At 48.5% G+C, this 19470-nt stretch overlaps 5 protein-coding genes across 5 annotated transcripts; 3 read left to right on the forward strand and 2 right to left on the reverse strand.

The window, feature by feature from the left end:
- Nucleotides 1–42: 42 nt before the first annotated feature.
- BDV27DRAFT_170371 (type I polyketide synthase) lies at nt 43–8714 on the forward strand. Its single transcript, XM_032075279.1, has 14 exons — nt 43–690; nt 746–1094; nt 1305–1459; nt 1511–2008; nt 2060–2180; nt 2250–2409; nt 2465–3473; nt 3563–4888; nt 4941–5273; nt 5340–5401; nt 5464–5546; nt 5603–7362; nt 7429–7749; nt 7804–8714. Exons 1-14 carry the CDS (start codon nt 73–75, stop codon nt 8641–8643), a joined length of 7635 nt encoding a protein of 2544 aa, XP_031930035.1. The 5' UTR covers nt 43–72; the 3' UTR covers nt 8644–8714.
- Nucleotides 8715–9828: 1114 nt separating this feature from the next.
- Nucleotides 9829–11224, reverse strand: BDV27DRAFT_155462 (P-loop containing nucleoside triphosphate hydrolase protein; the record flags this gene model as incomplete). The annotated part of the gene is made up of 2 exons (XM_032072146.1): nt 9829–10802; nt 10909–11224. 2 exons carry the CDS (start codon nt 11222–11224, stop codon nt 9829–9831), a joined length of 1290 nt encoding a protein of 429 aa, XP_031930036.1.
- Nucleotides 11225–11931: 707 nt separating this feature from the next.
- Nucleotides 11932–13610, forward strand: BDV27DRAFT_83608 (P-loop containing nucleoside triphosphate hydrolase protein). Its single transcript, XM_032077727.1, has 3 exons — nt 11932–12166; nt 12225–12334; nt 12421–13610. Exons 1-3 carry the CDS (start codon nt 12000–12002, stop codon nt 13464–13466), a joined length of 1323 nt encoding a protein of 440 aa, XP_031930037.1. The 5' UTR covers nt 11932–11999; the 3' UTR covers nt 13467–13610.
- Nucleotides 13611–14086: 476 nt separating this feature from the next.
- BDV27DRAFT_155464 (cytochrome P450) lies at nt 14087–15840 on the forward strand (the record flags this gene model as incomplete). Its single annotated transcript, XM_032072147.1, has 3 exons — nt 14087–14246; nt 14305–14878; nt 14961–15840. The coding sequence occupies 3 exons, from the start codon at nt 14087–14089 to the stop codon at nt 15838–15840; spliced, it is 1614 nt and encodes a 537-aa protein (XP_031930038.1).
- A 284-nt stretch (nt 15841–16124) lies between these two features.
- On the reverse strand, nt 16125–18162 carry BDV27DRAFT_143216 (glycerol kinase; the record flags this gene model as incomplete). The annotated part of the gene is made up of 4 exons (XM_032070061.1): nt 16125–16619; nt 16717–16883; nt 16935–17920; nt 18029–18162. 4 exons carry the CDS (start codon nt 18160–18162, stop codon nt 16125–16127), a joined length of 1782 nt encoding a protein of 593 aa, XP_031930039.1.
- Between the last annotated feature and the right edge of the window lie 1308 nt (nt 18163–19470).

Below are 19470 nucleotides of genomic sequence, written 5' to 3' on the forward strand. Positions count from 1 at the left end.
TACATTGGCATAGGGATTCACCTGAGATCCGTTTGTATCCAGGGTCACTGCTGGCTTATCGACTTGTCTTCTATGCCAACCATGTCCACATGCTCAGAGAAGGGCCTGCCGCCCCTGGCAATTGTGGGCATATCACTCAAGTTCCCAGGAGACGCTGTGACACCAGATGACTTTTGGAAGATGCTTTTGGAGGGGAGAACCGCTGCGAGCGAGTTCCCTCACGATCGGGTAAATATCGATGCTCTTTATCATCCAGACCGTGAGCGTCTGGACCATCTATCTTTAAAGGGAGGAAATTTCATGAAGGGAGACTTGGGCGCTTTCGATGCTGGATTCTTCACAATAAACGCTACTGAGGCAGAGGCGATGGATCCGCAACAGCGCCTGATACTGGAGGCATCTTACCGCGCACTTGAGAGCGCTGGAATTACTATGGCAGAAGCGTCAGGCTCCAAGACCTCTGTCTTTACAGGAAGTTTTTCCCATGATTACCACACGCTACAAGTAAAAGATCCTATGACATTACCAAAATGGCATGCTACTGGTACATCTATGAATATGTTGTCAAACCGTGTCAGTTGGTTCTTCAACCTGCAAGGCCCAAGTGCTACTGTTGATACTGCCTGTTCCAGTAGTTTGATGGCGATTGATTTGGCCTGTCAATCTATCTGGAGTGGTAACTCATCGATGGTAGGAACAGTTGAATGATCCTGGCGTGATAAAATGCCCGCTAACTTGTGGAAAGGGACTAGCCATTGGCAGTAATACTATCCTGGCATTGGAAATGAGCCTCTGCCTTGATAATTTGGGTTTACTCTCGAAGGATGGTCGCTCATATAGCTTTGATCAGCGTGGGAACGGCTATGCACGGGGTGAAGGTGTTGGCGTCCTAGTAATCCGGCCGCTGGATGAGGCCATCCGTCATGGAGACACTATAAGAGCTGTAATCCGATCCTCCTGTTCGAACCAGGATGGACGTACGCCCGGGATTATGCAGCCTAGTGGGACTATGCAAGAGAAACTCATCCGCGATACCTATAAGAGAGGAGGTCTTGACCTGGCAACAACGCGATATTTTGAAGCTCACGGGACCGGTAAGTGGCATTAGTTTAATCAACCACTGTGGGTACACAGAAGAAGGCTGACTTCACATTGTGTCCAGGAACGGCGGTAGGAGATCCTATTGAAGCCCGCGCAATTGGAGGCATCTTTCGTGACTACCGCTCAGCTGATGACCCGCTTTATATGTAAGTACTGCACTTAGATATTAATTTCGAACCTCGATGCTAAGCCACATCACAGAGGATCCGTGAAGTCCTCTGTTGGTCATCTAGAGGGCGCAAGTGGCGTGGCTGGAGTGATAAAGGTTGTTCTTGCCTTGGAAAAAGGAATTATTCCACCAAATGCAGGGCTTGAAAAGCTGAACCACCGAATCGATGATGAATTCCTACATATAAAGGTCTGTTTCCGACGCCTTTCAGGTCAGGCCTCCCGAGGCTAACAACTGCAGGTTCCTCAAGCACCAGTGCCCTGGCCAGTCGATGGCTTGCGAAGGGCGTCAGTCAGCTCATTTGGCTTTGGTGGCTCGAATATCCATATTGTGCTAGACGATGCCTTGAACTACCTCCAGAGCAATGGCTTACAGGGCAATCATAATACCACCGCTCATTTGAACACCATGTGCGTAGAGAGTCATGACACAAATGGGACTCTGGAAACCACACCTGATGAAGCAAAATTACTTGTCTGGTCAGCTGCCGATGAGAATGGAATTTCCCGCATCCAGGACAAATGGAGATCTTTCTTCTCATTGCTTCAAGTTACAGACAAGGAAAAAAAAGCGTACTTGAGTAACTTGGCATACACGCTAGCTAATAGGAGAAGTTATCATCAATGGCGGACCTTTGCGACTGTGAAATGTTCGGATGACTGGTCAGCTATAGCGGACAAGGTTGCTCGCCCGTGTCGGTCTATTTCATCGCCCAATCTGGCGTTTATATTCACTGGGGTGAGCTAGTTTATAACATTCTCATGCACAACAACTAATATCCGTGGGCAGCAAGGAGCACAATGGTATGCGATGGGCCGCGAGCTGATAAGCGGATACTCCGATTTCCGCGATAGTATCCAAGCTGCCAATAGGTATCTACAGACCTTAGGTTGTCAATGGGATCTTCTAGGTACGTACTGTACCACACCGCGTTCCCGATAACGAGAGCGGAGATCTTGAGCTGATTCAAAATTTCTAGAGGAACTTCAAAAACCGGAGGAGTCTTCGAACGTAAACAAGACAGAATACAGCCAGCCGCTCTGTACTGCGCTCCAGGTTGGCTTGGTTGACCTTCTCTCTCACTTCAAGATTACCCCCAAGGCTGTGGTCGGCCACTCGGCTGGGGAGATTGCAGCTGCGTATGTCCTTAGATTGCCTCTTGATCTTTCATCCTCATTATCTAACTGTATGCAGATACTGTGCTTCTGCCATAGATAGGCAATCCGCTTGGAAGATCGCTTTTTACCGTGGAAAATGGAGCAGCCAGTTGGAAAAGTCCAGCTATGTCAAAGGGGCAATGCTAGCGGTGGCATTGCCCACGAAGGATGTTGAGCCATACTTTGAGAAAGTAGCTGGTGAGTGCGAGATATTGAGATTAACAGTGGCCTGTATCAACAGTCCTAAAAGCGTCACTATCTCCGGCGAGGAGATACAAATCGATATGCTCAAGTCAGTACTTAGTGCAGAGAACATCTTCTGTCGAAAGTTGAAGGTCAAGGTTGCCTATCACTCATTCCAGATGCATGAAATCGCTGCACAATATCAGAGTGCGATGGGAGAGTTAGAGAAGGGTAACGAGCAAAAGATCCCCATAGAGATGGTGTCCTCTGTCACAGGCACCTGGGTCAAGCCAGAAGACTTGAGGGTACCTAATTACTGGGTACAAAATATGGTCTCACCAGTGAAGTTCTCTGATGCTTTGTTCACACTCTGCTCACATACAGAGACACCTAGACGGAAGCTTGATCGGAGTCACCGGCGTGCGTTTCCAATCCATCACTTGGTTGAGTTGGGTCCCCATTCCGCACTACAAGCACCTATCAAAGAGAACTTGAACAGTTCAAATCGGCAGTCAGTGGCATACCATTCGCTTCTCGTGAGAGGTGTACCAGCCACTGACACTGTTATGGCCGCGGCTGGCTATCTGCATGCAGCTGGCTACTCAATCGACCTGGGCGCTGTGAACAATCTGGAAAACCTCGAAAAAAAGGGTCTGCTTAAATCATTACCAGATCTGCCAGAGTATCCTTTTAACCATAGCAAGTCTTACTGGCATGAGAGTCAGATAAGCAGAAATCATAGAATACCTAAGATTGGCAAAAATGACCTTCTGGGTTCGCCTGATCCCAACTGGAACCCTCTTGAGCCGCGGTGGAGAAACATTATCAAATTGTCCGAGATGCCCTGGGTTCGAGACCATCAAGTGAGTTTCCTTCTGTGTTCGATACTCTCCCATCCAAGGCAGCAACAACTACAATAGGACTGCACTGACAATAGTTCTTGCTCTGGTAGATCAATGGTACCATACTCTACCCGGCAGCGGGAATGGTCGTCATGGCTGTTGAGGCAGCGAAGCAGTTGGCCATCGCTGGTCGACAGATCTCAAGTTTCAATATCAAAGATGTGACTCTCCATGCGGCAATCCCGATCCAGGAACAGAACGAGACTGTGGAAACTGCCTTTCATATGCGTCCAGTTAAGGAGCTTACATCTGCAGCATCCCATTGGTACGAATTTGCGCTCTACATGAACACAGATTCATCGTGGGTGTCAAACTGTACGGGCACTATCCAAGTTGCATATTATCCAGAAAAGCCAGACCCCGTAGACTGTGGTCACCTTGAGCGGGATCTAGTCAGCCAACAGATTAACGCGTATCTACAAGCTAGCAAAGAATGTACCTCCCCCGCTGAAGTACAAGCACTCTATTCTCACCTGAAAGCCTGTGGTTATGAGTATGGTGAAGCCTTCCAAGGAATAACTTCTTTGAGTGTCAACCCAAATGACTGCACATGCGTTACTGGTGAGGTGAGCAACAGGTCATCAGCCTCAGATGAGACAATCCACCCTACAGCGTTAGATGCACTGATCCAAACGGCACTTTGGCCGACGACAGGATGCGGTGCTGAGATCATACCGACCGCCGTGCCAACACACATTGGGGGCATCACACTCTGGGTCGATGGTCTTAACACTACAAAGAATATCTTCAAGGTGCATACAAGGGTAGAGCCATCCGGCAATTCAGACATCTGCGCGAACATTACCGCTTTTGATGATCAACTAGAAAAGGCTATAGTTTCCGTGGACGGGCTTAGATGTACTGCAGTTAATGAGCTTGCTATAGCAGAAACACACGACTCTGTAGATGACAAGCTCTGCCATCGGCTCGAGTGGAAGCCAGATATCCAGTTGTTGAGAAACGATGACATCGACCAGATCTGTCGACAGCCGTGTGTGGACACTTCCGCACTCGAAGAATTCTTCATCGAAGTGGACTTTCTATTGCTTGCTCGGCTTCTTGAAGCTCTCGATGTTCTCGCCGAGAGGAGTCTGTCACCTAGCAAGTTGCAAGTCAAGAAATATCTCGAATGGGCAGCTGCCCAAAAGAGACAACTCAGCGATGGCCGGCTCTTGTTCTCCCTAGAACCATGGAAAAGTCGTTTCCACGATATCGAGTATATTCAGGCCTTAGACTCACGGCTCTATGAGAGTAACCCGCAGGGGAAGTTTCTGGTGAGCTTCTCTAGAAACCTTACAAAGTTTCTGTGTGAGGAGCTGGACCCTCTGGAATTTATCTTTACCTGTGGTCTCATTGATGATTATTACTATGATACGGTAAGTCCGTTCCTTTGCACCAGCCGGATTCGAAATTAACACGAGGTCCCAGCTCGACCGTTCAGGTAGTTCTAGGCGAATCACGGCGTATCTCGAGCTTTTAGCGCACGTGAATCCGCAGATGAGAATACTGGAGATTGGAGCTGGGACAGGGTCGGCTACGCGTATTTTCTTACGCACGCTGGGCCGAGGACCGGATGATTCACAAACCTCTAGATATGCTCACTGGGAATACACCGACATTTCGCGCTCGTTCTTCGGCGAAGCAGCAAGTCAATTTGCTGCGGAAGGAGATCGAATGAGTTTCAACACTCTTGATATTGAACATGATCCTGAGAAACAGGGCTTCGAGTGCGGCACGTATGACATGGTTGTCGCTTCATTGGTATGCACCATGATAGCTTTTTCCAGTTGCCCTATCTTATTACGCCCTCTAACATGCGTATTATAGGTGATTCATGCCACTTCGGACTTAACTAAGACTTTGACTCATGTCCGAAAGCTTCTAAAACCGTGAGTGAACATGAAGCAGCTCCCCATCTAAAAGCATACATTTTACTGACAGCTTAAAAAAGTGGTGGAAAGCTGATTATGAACGAAATGACTAACCCCGAGCGTTCTGCATATGTATTTGGGCTTCTCGAGGGCTGGTGGTTGGGTAAGTATCATACATGGCATGGTAGCCAGGAATGTTGGAGACGCTGACATGAAAAGGGTGCGAATCCTATCGTTCACTGGGCCCTTGTGTAAATGAACGACAGTGGCATGAGCTTCTATCGCAAACCGGTTTCTCAGGATGCGATCTTGTCTTTCCTGATGTCGAGAACGCTACTTGCCAAGAAAATGCCTTTATCATCACCACTGCCAGTCAAGACGCTCAAGAGACTTCCAGAGGTCATCATATTCAATTTGTCTATGACCCAACCGACAATCTCCAGGCTGAACTTGTACGGCTACTTGAAGTGGGAGGTCGAGAATTAACAGGATCAACAGTAGAGTGTGTCTCACTGGAGGAAACGGGGTCCTCTGATGATCTATTAAGAGTCTTCTTGCTTGAATATAGCAAGCCAGTACTGTGTGATATGCAGGAAGAAGTGTATACAAGACTCCAGACTCTTCTCATCTCCACTAAAACTACTCTCTGGGTTACTGAAGGAGGAGGAAAAGCCTTTGAACGGCCGCATCTACATGTCATTGAAGGCCTATTCAGAGTATTGTCTGAAGAGGACGGAGGCCGAGATCGCTACATTCTTTCTCTTGAACGGCAACAAACGGAAGGACACTCTCACCACCGACTAGTGCTAGATCTTATATCGCACATACTTTCCCCAGTCTCTTCCGTTGTTGATTCCGAATATACTGAGCATCAAGGGGTACTGCAAGTTGGGCGCATTGTTAACCATCAACCTCTGAACAACGCTATCTCTATTCAGACAAACCCACAACAAGCCATAATGAGACCATTTGGCTGCGGGACTCAGCTGCGCCTTGATGCTTCATCCTCCAGCATGACGAACGGGTTTCGGTTCATCGAAGCCGAATGGGCCGATCGGTCTCTTGCCGCCAACGAGGTGGAACTTGAGGTCAGCTACGTGGGCGTCAACTTCCGCGATGTTCTTATTGCCTTGGGTCAGCTTAACATCGGGAGCATAGGCCTCGAATGCAGCGGCACAATCACGCGTGTTGGTACAGCGTGCCGCAAGTTCGAAGTGGGAGATAAAGTTGTCGGTTTTCTACCCAACTGCTACTCAACCCATCTCCGGTTTCGCGAGACCGATCCTGTTGTTCGTATCCCCCAGGGAATCTCCTTGACTGCTGCGGCTTCTGTCCCAGCCAACTTCATTACTGCGTATATGGGACTGAAGGAACTCGCGCGGATTCAGCCCGGCGAATCAGTCCTGGTTCATTCTGGAGCCGGCGGCACGGGCCAAGCAGCGATACAGATCGCGAAGCACTTCGGAGCCCAGGTCTATTCTACAGTAGGCTCTGAAAGCAAGAAGAAATTTCTGATGCAAACATATGGAATTCCGGAATCCCATATCTACTCGAGCAGATCCACGCTTTTCTCGAAGATGATCCTCCAACAAACCGCAGGAAAGGGTGTTGATATCATCTTCAACTCACTCTCGGGCGAAAGCCTCATCAAGTCATGGGAATGTATTGCCCCGTATGGTAGATTCATTGAAATTGGCAAGAAGGACATTCTCTCGAACAGCAAGCTTCCGATGATTCAATTTGCAAAGAATACGACGTTCATCAGTCTCGATCTAGGGTCTTGGGCAAGGGACCGCCCCGCTGATTGTGTCTCTGCACTGGCAGACATCTTGGCCTTGCTTGTGGAGGGAAAGTTTCAACCCCCAAGTCCAATCGCCACATACGGTGTTGGTGAGATGGAGAAAGCGTTTCGACTAATGCAAGGCGGAAAGCACCACGGTAAGTTGGTTATTGAGATGCGTCGAGATGATCCGGTCATGGTATGTCAAGTTATCCACTTAGCTCCATCGTTCCGCCAATCTTATCCCTGTTAACCTGTAAAACAGACCATACTAAAGCCCAAACCCAACTCCTTCTTTGACCCCAATGCCACGTACGTCGTTTCCGGCGGATTAGGTGGCCTTGGTCAGAATGCCGTTAACTGGCTTGTTTCTCGTGGCGCGCGAAATCTTCTCCTACTGTCGCGATCTGGTGGAGACAGCCCTGACGGACGTAAGCTACTTGATCAATTACACAGCCAGGGCGTGAAAGCCCTGGCTCCGGCATGCAATGTGAGCGATGCACAGTCGCTCCGCAAAGCGCTCGACGCCTGCCAATTACACATGCCCCCAATCAAAGGCTGTATTCAGGGTGCGATGGTGCTGCATGTAAGTGTAGCCTTTTCTTCAAGAAAGTTCTTCCATATACTAACCCTACCATAGGACGTCTCATTCTCGGACATGTCATACACCGCCTGGCAAACCGCAGTCAATCCCAAGGTGCAAGGGTCATGGAATCTCCACGAGCTCCTCCCCAAGGGAATGGACTTCTTCATCCTGCTGTCATCAATTAACGGTCTGGTCGGCTCCAGAGGACAGGCCAACTATGCCTCCGGTAACACCTTCCAGGACGCACTTGCTCACTACCGGGTCTGTATCGGCGAGCGCGCCACGTCTCTCGATCTAGGCCTCTTCACCTTTGCCGGTGCGGTCGCCAAGGATCCCAAACTGAGGGAGATGATGCGCAACAACACGGTCTTAGAGCCGGTCACCGAGGCGCAGTTCCACGCGTTGCTCGACTCCTATTGCAACCCTGTCGTAGCCCGGGATCTCGGGCTGAGCTGCCAGACAACCATCGGTATACACCCAGTGGCGATGGAGCGGGGTGCCGGAAGGGCGTACTGGCTCGAGAAACCACTTTTCGGAATCTTACAGCTTGACCAAGCATCGCAAATTGATCAGCATGGCCAGACGCGCGGAGTTAATATCGCTGCTGCGTTGCAGAGTGCTACATCGTTGGCGGAGGCAACCACATTGACTGTAGAAGCCCTCATACTGAAGCTTTGTAAGGTCCTCTCGCTTTCCGAAAGTGATATTGATGAGAACAAGGCTTTGCATGAATATGGCGTTGATTCGCTTGTGGCAGTCGAACTTCGAAGCTGGTTCTCGAAAGAGATGCAGGCCGATGTTGCTGTGTTCGATATCATGGGACGCGCCACGGTTACTTCTCTCGCGCAGTTGGCAGCTGGTCGGAGCAAGCTGGAAAAGGGATGGTCTGCGTGAGATGAAGGGCTTATTTGGTTTACCCAATTTACTAGTATCTAGAGATTAATAAGGTAGTTAGGGAATCTCGGTCTAGTCCATGTAGTCATCTCTTCCTTGTCTCGTCTCTACTCTGAAGCGTCGCCGTGCAAACCAAATCCACATTTTAATCATTATGCGTTCGGCAGTCACGCGATGCAATAAGTTTTAAATCATTAGATTTGATAAATCGTATGATTAGTTTTCTACAAAGATTATAACCAGGTATTTTAACCAACTTCAACTGGACAGCCTCAAAGGGGAGTGGGTTGGTATCTTCACATCTAAGCATAAACCACAGAACCCTAATACCCCAATGAAAATCTTAAAAAAAAAAAAAAAAATTCATAATATCCAACAACATATAATGCATACACGACATTCTTTCACTTGTCTCTACTCCATACAATGTATATACATACATACTGTACGGAGTACAATGAATGATACATGCACAGTGATGTCATCACTAAAGATCGACATAAAAGAACAGTGAGGCTTCGGGCTCCATCCAGTTCTCGCCCCTCCCTCGGATTCTTAGTCACCATGGAGAAAACAGGAAGAGATAAATGGAGAAACCTGACGTGGCGGCTACTTGTACCAATCAAATGAACTGATAATGTACTGTCGATGGAGGTGCAGAGGAGAAGTGAAGCAAAAGCATACTCCTACTTACTGCGTCTTATCTGGTGGTCCAGTATGGTCGACTTGGGAGGGATTCGCTGGCTGTTGTTGTGTTTTTTCTAGGCAACTAGGATACTAAAATAAATTAAAAACAAAAAAAAAAAAAAAATAGAAGGATACAGTACTAGTTATCTTGGTACATGGTATTAATAGGATGTTGGGAGTCAGTCAATTTCGGCCTGATGGGAGATTTGTTTTAGGGCATGAAGTACTGAGCTTGACAACACCCGATATGAGGGGCAGTTTTAGTGTTTTGTTGTTTCCCACCTGTTCAACATATTATGATTGTTTGAATTTTTTTTATTTTTTATTTTGAAATTCTTATCTTTGGATATATATATATATATATATATGCTATATATAGTATGTAAACAAACAGGGAAACATAATGAGAAATCCGCCCAAGAACACCAATGAAAAGTAATAGTAATAGTAGTAATAAATCATAAGCCACCGAAGTTCGATCACATACCAGGAAACCAACTACATCATCACACATCCACTCCGACGGTTTTTTTCTCGCGCCATTTGCGTTTCCAACTCCAATAAGCGTGATTCATATTCGTCTCTGGCTCTGAGGACGCGGAGATCGGCGTCTCGCTGGTGCAGGGCTTCTTTGTGGGCCATCTCCTTTTCGTACATTTCCTCTCGCTCAGCGTCGCGTTGTCTCCGTAGCTCGTCAATGGCTTCTCTGTGCGCCATATCCTGTTGGTGCATGGCGTCTCGCTCCCTTTGTAGCTCGTCGATGTCCATGCGTAAGATGCTTTGCTGCTGCTTACTGCTCTTCAACTCCTCTTCGAGCTCAGCCCGCACGGCCTCAATCTCCTTCTTATGATTGAGATCCTGTCTCCGTTCAGCCTCCTTCATCTCCTTCCGTAGCTCATTCAACTGCCTCTCATATCTGGCTCTCAGCCTCTCAACCTCTGCCTGAACCTCCTTCCCAGCAGCAGTCTCCCCCAACGACTTCCCACTCGCCATCTCCTCCTGGATCCTCAACGTCACATTCTGCGGCCGGCTCAAAATATACCGAATAATCTCCGTCGCAGACGTGATCCCATCATCCTGGCGGAACACCTGACTCCCATGCCCGATCATCTCACCCCAGAACTTCCGCTCCGATTTCAACTGGCTCTCCCGCTTGACCTCCTTCTCTGTGGGTGGGTTGGACCACATCGTCGTGGCGAGAACCACCCCGTTGAGACATTTCTCCCCGCATAGTTTCTTGAACATCATCAGGTTGCGGATGGATGCACCACCCATCCGCACGTCTTTGATTCGGTGCAGGTAGATTATTCCGGCCAGTTTGATGTTTTCGTTGTAGGAGAAGCGGAGCCAGTCGGCGATTTCGACAAGCACGTCGGTGTCACTGCGTGTCGTGTCGTCGAAACCAGGGGTGTCGATTAGGAAGATTCGTTGGTTGTCTATTTGGGCTTTGTGGATGCCTACTTCTGTTGTGCCTGCGGTTTTGCAAGTTTGGTAAGTGAGACTTTTTTTTTTTTTTTTTTTTTCCAAAAGCAAATAAAGATGGAGAATTGGAGGAATGGAAAAGTGGATAAAACTCACAGGACATCAAGCTATCGCCTACAAGAGCGTCTTGGTTGAAATGTGAGATGAAGGTGCTTTTCCCGACACCTGTTATCCCCATGACTGCAATAACACGGTCGTCTGGTCTGTATATCTCGAAGAAAGCAAGAAAAGAAAAGTAAGTAAAAACGGTAAGTGGATCATGAGTGGGGGGAGGAGGAGGAATCTGCAAAGAATATACGTACGTGATATCCGGCAGTTGTCCATCATGATGAGGTTCCTTTTTAAACATGGGCGTGAACGGCTCGTCCAGGGAGACTTGGGACTCATAGCCTGACTCTGACTCCGAGTGCATCTTGAAGATAAGAATATTCCCAGCACAATAATCGGGAAAAGAAGACAATATTTTGAGGAGTCCGTTATAATGTCCGAAATCAGGGTATGTGGGACAGTAGGACTTTAACGAAGGAAAGAGTGAGAGTGAGAGTGATTGAGGTTAAATCCTTAATTCTCCGGCTTCATCGTAGGCTGTAGCAGAGTGAGAAAGTCCCATTTAAGCCAAGTGGAAACGGGGCTTTCTTTGCCTCTCTGAGGCGTCTGTATCATGGACACGCATTCCACACCTTGACGTGTCATTCCTGTCTGGTAACATCTTTTCTTTCTTTGCTGCCTTATAGCAATTGATTAGCTACAATACTTGCGTAATGAAGAGGAGTGAGAGGAAAAAAATGAACAACAAACCCACAAATATCCACTTTTGCTTCACCTGTGTAGCTGTGGGCTTTGTGGTGACACGCAGCGAACAGGGGTTAAGGCGTTTAGGAAAATGTTTTACTGGGCATTGCCAACTCAGTCTTGGGTCTGAAAGAGCGAGGCCAGAACCCTAGACAAGTCAGAGCTGGCAGATGAATGAATGCCTGGCGAAGTGTTGTTGGGCCTTGATTCTTTGCCTTGGGATGATGCCTCACTGGTTATTCTTTTTTTTTTTTTTTTTTTTCCTTGTCTTGTTTTCCTGTTTTCTTTCTTCCTTTATACCCTTATCTTCTTCTCCTCATAACATTTCTTAACTTCAACCCTAACTCTCTCTCCCTTCAGTAAAACAACCAAAACCTTCCAATTGAACATACACCATGACAACAAAAGGCTACTTCGCAGGTATTCGCCGAAGCTCCACAGAACCGATCTCGAAACCGCCCCGTCGAATATCCGTCGCCTCGGCTGCAATACCAGAAGCCTCTTCCCAACGGCGCAACAGCCACAACGTCCATTTCCGCGAGAAGGACACCACAACCCAACAGTAAGAGCCCTTCACTTTTCTTATTCAATCCCCAAGATATGCTAACAACAATACCCAGAGATGATACAGTGGTGATAGCAGTAATGGGCGTCACGGGGTCCGGGAAGAGTTCCTTGATATCGCTTCTTGCGGATCAGCCTGTGGGTATTGGCCATAATTTACAGTCCCGTGAGTTCTTCTATATTTGTTTCATCAAGAAGATGATCATGGTAAGATATGATACAAGGCATGGTACTAAATAAGAGTAATTATAGATACAACACACACAGACATGTTCAGCTTCTCGCACCCCGAAACCAACAACACCGTTATCCTCCTCGACACCCCCGGATTCGATGACACGGATCGCTCCGATACCGAAATCCTCAAAGAAATCTCCTGCTTCCTAGCCATGATCCACGAGAAGCGATGGCGTCTCGTCGGCATTGTCTATCTGCACCGGATCACGGATCCGCGACTCGGCGGCTCGGCGATGAAGAACCTGCACATGTTCGAGAAGCTGTGTGGCAGTCGCAGCTTTCCTAGGGTCGTGCTGGTGACTAATATGTGGGGGGACTTGGAGCCGACGGAAGCGGGGCGGGCGATTGGGGAGCGGAGACAGAATGAGCTGAAGAGTCAGTTTTGGAAGACGATTGTTGAGGAAGGGGGCAATGTTATGCAGCATGATGGGTCGAAGGAGAGTGCGTCGGCGATTGTGTCGTCGTTGGTGAAGAGGAATGAGGAGGTGGTTTTGCATATTGTGCATGAGTTGGTGGAGGAAAAGAAGACTTTGGATGAGACTGATGCTGGGCAGTATGTCCAGGCCGAGCTGTTGAAGATCAAGAAGAAGTATGATCGGGAGATCGCTGATCTTCAGGAGAGTATGGAGGAGGCCATGGAGGCGAGGGATGAGGAAACTGCACGGGCGATCAAAAGGGAGAGAGAGGCGGCCAAGGCTAAAGTGGCGCAGAAGGCTCGTGAGTCTAGGGGCCTCAAGATCTCGATGCAGCAACTCGTGCAGGAGAAGATGGCCGAATATGATGCTCGTGCTACTGAGCCGGATAACCAGGAGGCTGTCCGGGGCCGTATCGCGGAGCTGTTTGAAGAGTTCAAGTCCGAGATACGGGAGGAGATGCGCGAAGAGTTGGAGTCGGAGATGCGGGACGTCAAGGAAAGACTTGCTAAGATCGAAACCGGTCCGACCGAGAAAGCTGAACAGCGAGTTGAACAGCGAGAGGAAGAACAGCCAAAGGAAGATATCAAGTCTGGCGGACTGATGGGATGGTTCTCTAGGCCTCTAACTGGGTTTAGCCGAGCTTGAACGAGTGTCATGCTGGGGAATGCATCACTATCTGTGCTGGAGGTTGGGATACTATGTTTGATGTCTATTAAGGTACTATAATAATCTTGGAGTTATGTATTTACACAGCTATATGAATAAAACGAACAATAATGCACATTAACACATGCAATTATAACGATATGCACAGGCTTCCATCTTCCAATAACAGTTTTCCTTCACTGCCCGATCCCCACAATCTGTAGATCAGCATTAGTCTTGCATCAACTCCAATACGCACCCACAAAAGCACGAGTAAGGGCATGGCAGTCACGGGCCAATCACGTGTGGCATATTGGAATGCAGATTGAAGCAGAATCATATGAAAGACTTACTAGGCAACCCTCGACATATCTCGAGATGATGTGGGGCTCGCAAGCCCTTCTCGAAGCGGAAACGATAATCCGCTAGCGCATGCGGGGGGAGGAGACTTGACTGGTGGGGAAATCCTGGGGATTCCTGGGCTAATTTATGAATATCAGCATGTGCAACGGTATAGCTGCTCAGCCTGAAGGGTCCTCGATTACTATAAGAAGAACAGGGGACCCTGTCCTAACGCACATGGCTCCCAGAATGGTTGCTTCAAAAGCAGATTCGACACCATGATTGAGGAATTACTCCACCAGATGACGCCTGGGAAGGCATCTCTTCTCTTCCTAGGCGTCTTCTTTGTACTCTGTATAGTACGAAAAGTACAGGTATCCATGCATATCAAACGGCTGGGGAGTCATGCCCCTCTAGTAAGGTTTCGCCTTCCATACGGTACGTAACTTCCAAGATCTCCCTAAGCGCAACGTCACTAATAGGACGGACCATATAGCCATCGACTTTATCTACAAATCTCTTGCTGCCAACAGAGCCCACCAGGACCTGGAGTTTTTCAGCAACGCAGTCAAGGAAGCTAAGGGGGCATCTCAGATAGACAATCCCAGAACCGCCGAAGTCAGCGCCGGCATCTCGTCTCGATTTATCTTCACCCGAGACCCCGAAAACATCAAGGCCATCCTCGCAGGACAATTCGCGGATTATGGAAAGGGTGAGCCCTTCCACAACGACTGGAAAGAGTTCCTGGGCGACAGCATCTTTGTCACGGATGGTGAGCTGTGGTCTCGCTCGAGACATCTGATTCGACCGATGTTTGTGCGCGAGCGCATTGTGGACACCGAGGTTTTTGAAAAGCATGTTCAGCACCTCATTCCCTTCCTGTCGGGGAGCAATTCCCCCACCGGTAACAAAATCGTCGATGTTGGTCCCTTGTTCTTCCGCTACACGCTGGATGCAGCTACCGATTATCTTCTGGGTCAAGGCACGGACAGTCTCCAGAACCCGACCACTGAGTTCAGCGAAGCATTCGGCTATGTACAGCATCGCCAGGCCGATCTAACACGACTATCGTACGTGCAATCTTCCTGTTATCAGTTGAGGTGTACTCCACGAGAACCACAGACGATCAGCTAACCATATAGCGCAAAACAGGATCTTCAAGTTCCTACTCTCGCTAAAGGAATTCCGCCGCAACCTCAAAATCATGGACAACTTCATCCAACCCTACATCAACCGAGTCCTCTCCCTCTCCACCGCCGAACTAGACCAAAAACTATCCAAACAAGACACATTCCTCGACTCTCTCGCCCGATTCACCCGAGACCCCAGAGTCCTCCGAGACCAACTAGTAGCAATCCTCCTCGCAGGCCGAGACACAACCGCCGGAACGCTCTCTTTCTGTCTCTTCGAACTCGCCCGGAACCCCCAAGTCGTGGCCAAACTACGACAGGAGATCGAGTTGCGACTGGGCGTCGGAGCCAAGGGCCAAAAGCCCAGCTACATCGATCTAAAGGAGATGAAGTACCTCAACGCCGTTCTGAATGAGACGATGCGTCTTTACCCGGTTGTTCCGTTCAATGTCCGTCTCGCGCTCCGTGATACTACCTTGCCCCGTGGTGGGGGTCCAGATGGCCTTTCGCCGATTGGGGTCCGTGCTGATACTCGCGTGGTGTATTCGACTATGCTTATGCAGCGCAATCCGGAGAATTATGATGCTCCTGGCTCGCCTAACTATATCGATCCCGAGAAGTTTCATCCCGAGCGCTGGTTGTCTGGTTGGCAGCCTAAGCCGTGGCGGTTTATCCCCTTCAATGGGGGACCGAGGATTTGTCTTGGTCAGCAATTTGCTACTATCGAGATGGGGTATACGGTCGTGAGAATCCTTCAGGCCTTCCGCGAGATTAAGGCCTTCCCCGTCAGTGGAAAGAGTGTCGTGGAGGATCCTGTTCTTCGGTTTGAAGTCACGTTGAGTCCTGGATCGGAGTTGAATTGTCTATTTGTGCCAGATGAAGAAGCGGGCCCGACTAATTGAGCTTATTTTGGTATTACATACTGGTAGAACGACTGATGTAAGATGGAGGAGCTTTCTCAACATCCCGGTACAGTGTAATGGGTGTCAACGGGGTATTATATGGATATATAAATTGCTAAAGAGCGTGACGTATATGTATAGCTTCTGTTTCATAACTTCATTACATGCAATGTGAATTGACATCGTGAAGTACCAAGAGTCTGCCTCCCAAACCATGAAGTGTAAATTTTGGTACAGTAGGAATGTGCTTGTGTCAATGAACAAGCTGAGCCCAGTTATGGCTCTCAGGTTGATAAAAGGGTTACCTTGAGTTTCGTGAGTTTCTTCAGTCTCTGCAGAATCTCGACTCTCCGGAGTTCCAGATACAAATAGTCCTCATCGGCATCGTCCAGATCACTGGAGATACTGATCAACGGTCTCTTTGCCGGAAGAATGCTGCCGTTGACCTTCGCTGGGACCATCTGAGTACTAGTATTCTCACTGTTCTGAACAGCAACGGGAGCATCTTTCTTGGTCTCCGGAACAGCAGGTGGCACCTTGTTGCCAACCCAACCCCTGCTCATGTTTACGGCCTTTTCCCAGAGGGCAAATGACTCGGCACTTTGCTGTCGGCTAATCCTAGGCTCAAAGACCGCTCCACCAGTACGGTTGATATCGCGCAATTCGGCAAAGTTTCGCCAAAGCCCAACTGCCAGACCGGCGGCAATGGCCGCTCCTAGTGCGGTTGTCTCTCGCATCTTAGGGCGGTAGACCGGAATGGAGATCAGGTCTGCTTGAGTCTGATTGTGAAAGTTTAAGTTACCAAGGGAAGCAATAATCCAAGGAAGGTATCGACTTTGGGACGGGAACTTTGGATGCTAGTGATACTAAACGTACCTGCATTGCAAGATCAGAGTTGCTCATTCCTCCGTCAACTGCCAGCTCAGACAGCGTGTGGCCGCTGTCCTTTTCCATCGCGTCCAAAATTGCCTTCGTTTGGAAGCAGGTCGCTTCAAGCGTGGCCCTGGCGATGTGGCCTTTTTTTGTGTACTGTGTAATTCCGACTAAATCCTGTCAGAAGATGGTTTGGAATGTATTAGGCGATTGTTTCTTACAAATGGTTCCTTTGGCGTCGTCAATCCAGTAAGGTGCAAAGAGACCGCTGAACGCAGTGACAAAAACACATCCTCCGTTATCTTCCACCGTGAGGGCCAAATCATTGACTTCTTTGGATTCCTTGAAGAACTCCAAATTGTTCTGCAGGAACTTGACTCCCGAGCCACCAACAGCGATGCTCCCCTCGAGAGCGTACACTGGCTTTCCATCAAAATGATAGGCTACTGTGGCCAATAGGCCGTGCCTGGAAATAACCGGCTTTTCGCCAACATTGTAAAGCAGGAAGCACCCTGTACCATATGTGTTCTTTGCCATTCCTGGTGAGAAACCTTTCTGACCTACCAGTGCCGAGGATTGATCACCGAGACAGCCCATGATAGGGACCCCAGCGAGGATTCCATCCGAGATAGCTCCATAGGCTTTCGTATCGGAGGATGGAACAATCTTCGGCAGATGGACTCTTCCTCGAATATCAAAGAAGTCTAAAAGCGAATTGTCGTACTCAAGAGTTTCCAAGTTCATGAACATAGTGCGTGATGCATTGGTAGGGTCTGAAACAAACACATTTGCTTGGTGGCCACCGTTCAGACAATACACAAGCCATGTATCGACTGTACCAAATGCCAGTGTACCTCGCTCATAAGCGTCCTTCACCCTGGGGACGTTCGCAAGCATCCATAGCAGCTTAGAAGAGGATGAGTAGGTGGATAACGGAAGGCCACAGACCTGCTGTAATCTTGAAGCCCCTGGTTTCTCCTTTAAGTCTTTGACAATCGCTTGCGATCGAGTGTCCGTCCATACGATGGCATTGCACAGTGGCTCGCCAGTTTCATAATCCCAAACGACGGTGGTTTCTCTCTGGTTGGTAAGCCCAACGGCCTTGATATCTTTGCGCGAATACCCAGTGGATTCAAACAGTTTGACTGCTTGCTCAACGCATGTTTCGACGGAAGATACAAGGTCAAGTGGGTTATGCTCATGCCATCTAAGTCACTCATTAATCACAAAGCAGTTGAATTCATGAAAGTCCAAAATCTAAGAAAAAAGAAAGAAAGAGAAGAACAAAGACGGTGACAATAGAGGAAGAGCTCACCCTGATTTTGGATAGATCTGTGGGAATTCGACCTGATGCGAGGCCACCGGTTCCCCTTCGCGATTGAAGATCAGAAACCGGGTACTGGTCGTACCCTGGTCAATCGAGCCTACAAAGGTCTCTGATGGCTGCATAGCTAGGGCGTCTCGCGACCAGCGGGGTGCCTGAGCTGTGTGACAACCTCGCGCAGCTTTTCCAATGGACTGGTAACAAAAGCAACTAGGATAAGTGGGAAAGCGAGCAAAGACACGAACCCTCTGAAGCAGGAACAGAAACCGCGACCGCGGAGGGTAAGCTGTCATATTACTTATATGATTCCAGCGAACCAATGACCGGGATTAATCCTTCGGTTTCAATTTCTCCGTTACATAGTGAATCAACTGCGGGGAACGCGACTTCGATCCAAGGCAACAACTACCAGTAGTGAGAGCGTGACACGATAGTTGGATGGAAAGTGACAAGACAAGAAAAAGCGACGGGTGGCTGAGCCGAACCGGCACTCAGGTGAATAGGAACAATGTTGCTCATTCGCTGAGGGCAGTAATGAGAGAATGAGAGGATGATACTGAGAGAACCGCATTTACAATTTGACCAGTAAACATGGGTCAGGGTCGAAGGGATTCCATACCTTTTCCAGCGAGTCGCATATGCTGAAAGGATTTAGTCGTCTTGGTAGGGAGAAGGCAAAATTGATGGGTGGGCACCTGACTGGGCTTTACCTTTTCTGGTCCAAATCGCAAGGGAATTAATTCCGATCCGATGAACTCGTATTTAAATTCCACTGGTCCCAGGGGGTGGTAATATGACTTCCTTGCATTCATGCGCCTGCATCTTGAATGTTGCGATGCTGTCAAACTGTTCGATTAGATCCAAAGGATCATCACTTGCGATCGTCGCGCTTGTGGAGTCCAAGTGATCCACCCCCACAAATTGCGGGGTTCGCTCATACGGACTACTACATCCGATCGTCGATGTACTCAACCCTATCTTTATCCAGATCCTGGAAATTTTCCAGAATGTTGTGGAGACCAATGCAGATGTCACATTTAACCTGGTCATGGTCCTCACAGAGCCGCACGCTTGACCAAACAATAATATAGACACTCATTCATCCCTCAACACACGGCAACCAAGTTCCCTGAGCAACTATTACGCCATCTAGTATTAAAAACAACCAGAATGCGTGTGTTGCACCAAGATAATAAATATCAAAAATAATTGATACTAGTCCTACCCTATTTCCGTACCACCGGTGCTGAGCTAGAACTAGAGCTACAGCGCCAAATCCTTGCTGTCTGACGGACCCCCAAGCAGAATGACAAAGTGGGACAAGTATCGATAGGCTTTTTCGCTGCATTATCATTCGACAAACAATCTGGGAGCATGATATGAGACCACGCCTAGACTCTTTGTAATTGGCGGAATTCGTTACACTTTCCAAT

Source organism: Aspergillus caelatus (genome assembly GCF_009193585.1).
Source record: "Aspergillus caelatus strain CBS 763.97 unplaced genomic scaffold BDV27scaffold_43, whole genome shotgun sequence".
In the NCBI taxonomy this organism is placed as follows: domain Eukaryota; kingdom Fungi; phylum Ascomycota; class Eurotiomycetes; order Eurotiales; family Aspergillaceae; genus Aspergillus; species Aspergillus caelatus.

Bases quoted from the DNA above. Each gene is read 5' to 3' on its own strand.
- BDV27DRAFT_170371 (XM_032075279.1), top strand. From the start codon at position 73: ATGCCAACCATGTCCACATGCTCAGAGAAGGGCCTGCCGCCCCTGGCA. The intron at 1,460-1,510 runs GTCTGTTTCCGA...TAACAACTGCAG, and splicing joins ATGAATTCCTACATATAAAG to GTTCCTCAAGCACCAGTGCC. The intron at 3,474-3,562 runs GTGAGTTTCCTT...TTGCTCTGGTAG, and splicing joins CCTGGGTTCGAGACCATCAA to ATCAATGGTACCATACTCTA.
- BDV27DRAFT_83608 (XM_032077727.1), top strand. From the start codon at position 12,000: ATGACAACAAAAGGCTACTTCGCAGGTATTCGCCGAAGCTCCACAGAA. The intron at 12,167-12,224 runs GTAAGAGCCCTT...AACAATACCCAG, and splicing joins AAGGACACCACAACCCAACA to AGATGATACAGTGGTGATAG. The intron at 12,335-12,420 runs GTGAGTTCTTCT...GAGTAATTATAG, and splicing joins TGGCCATAATTTACAGTCCC to ATACAACACACACAGACATG.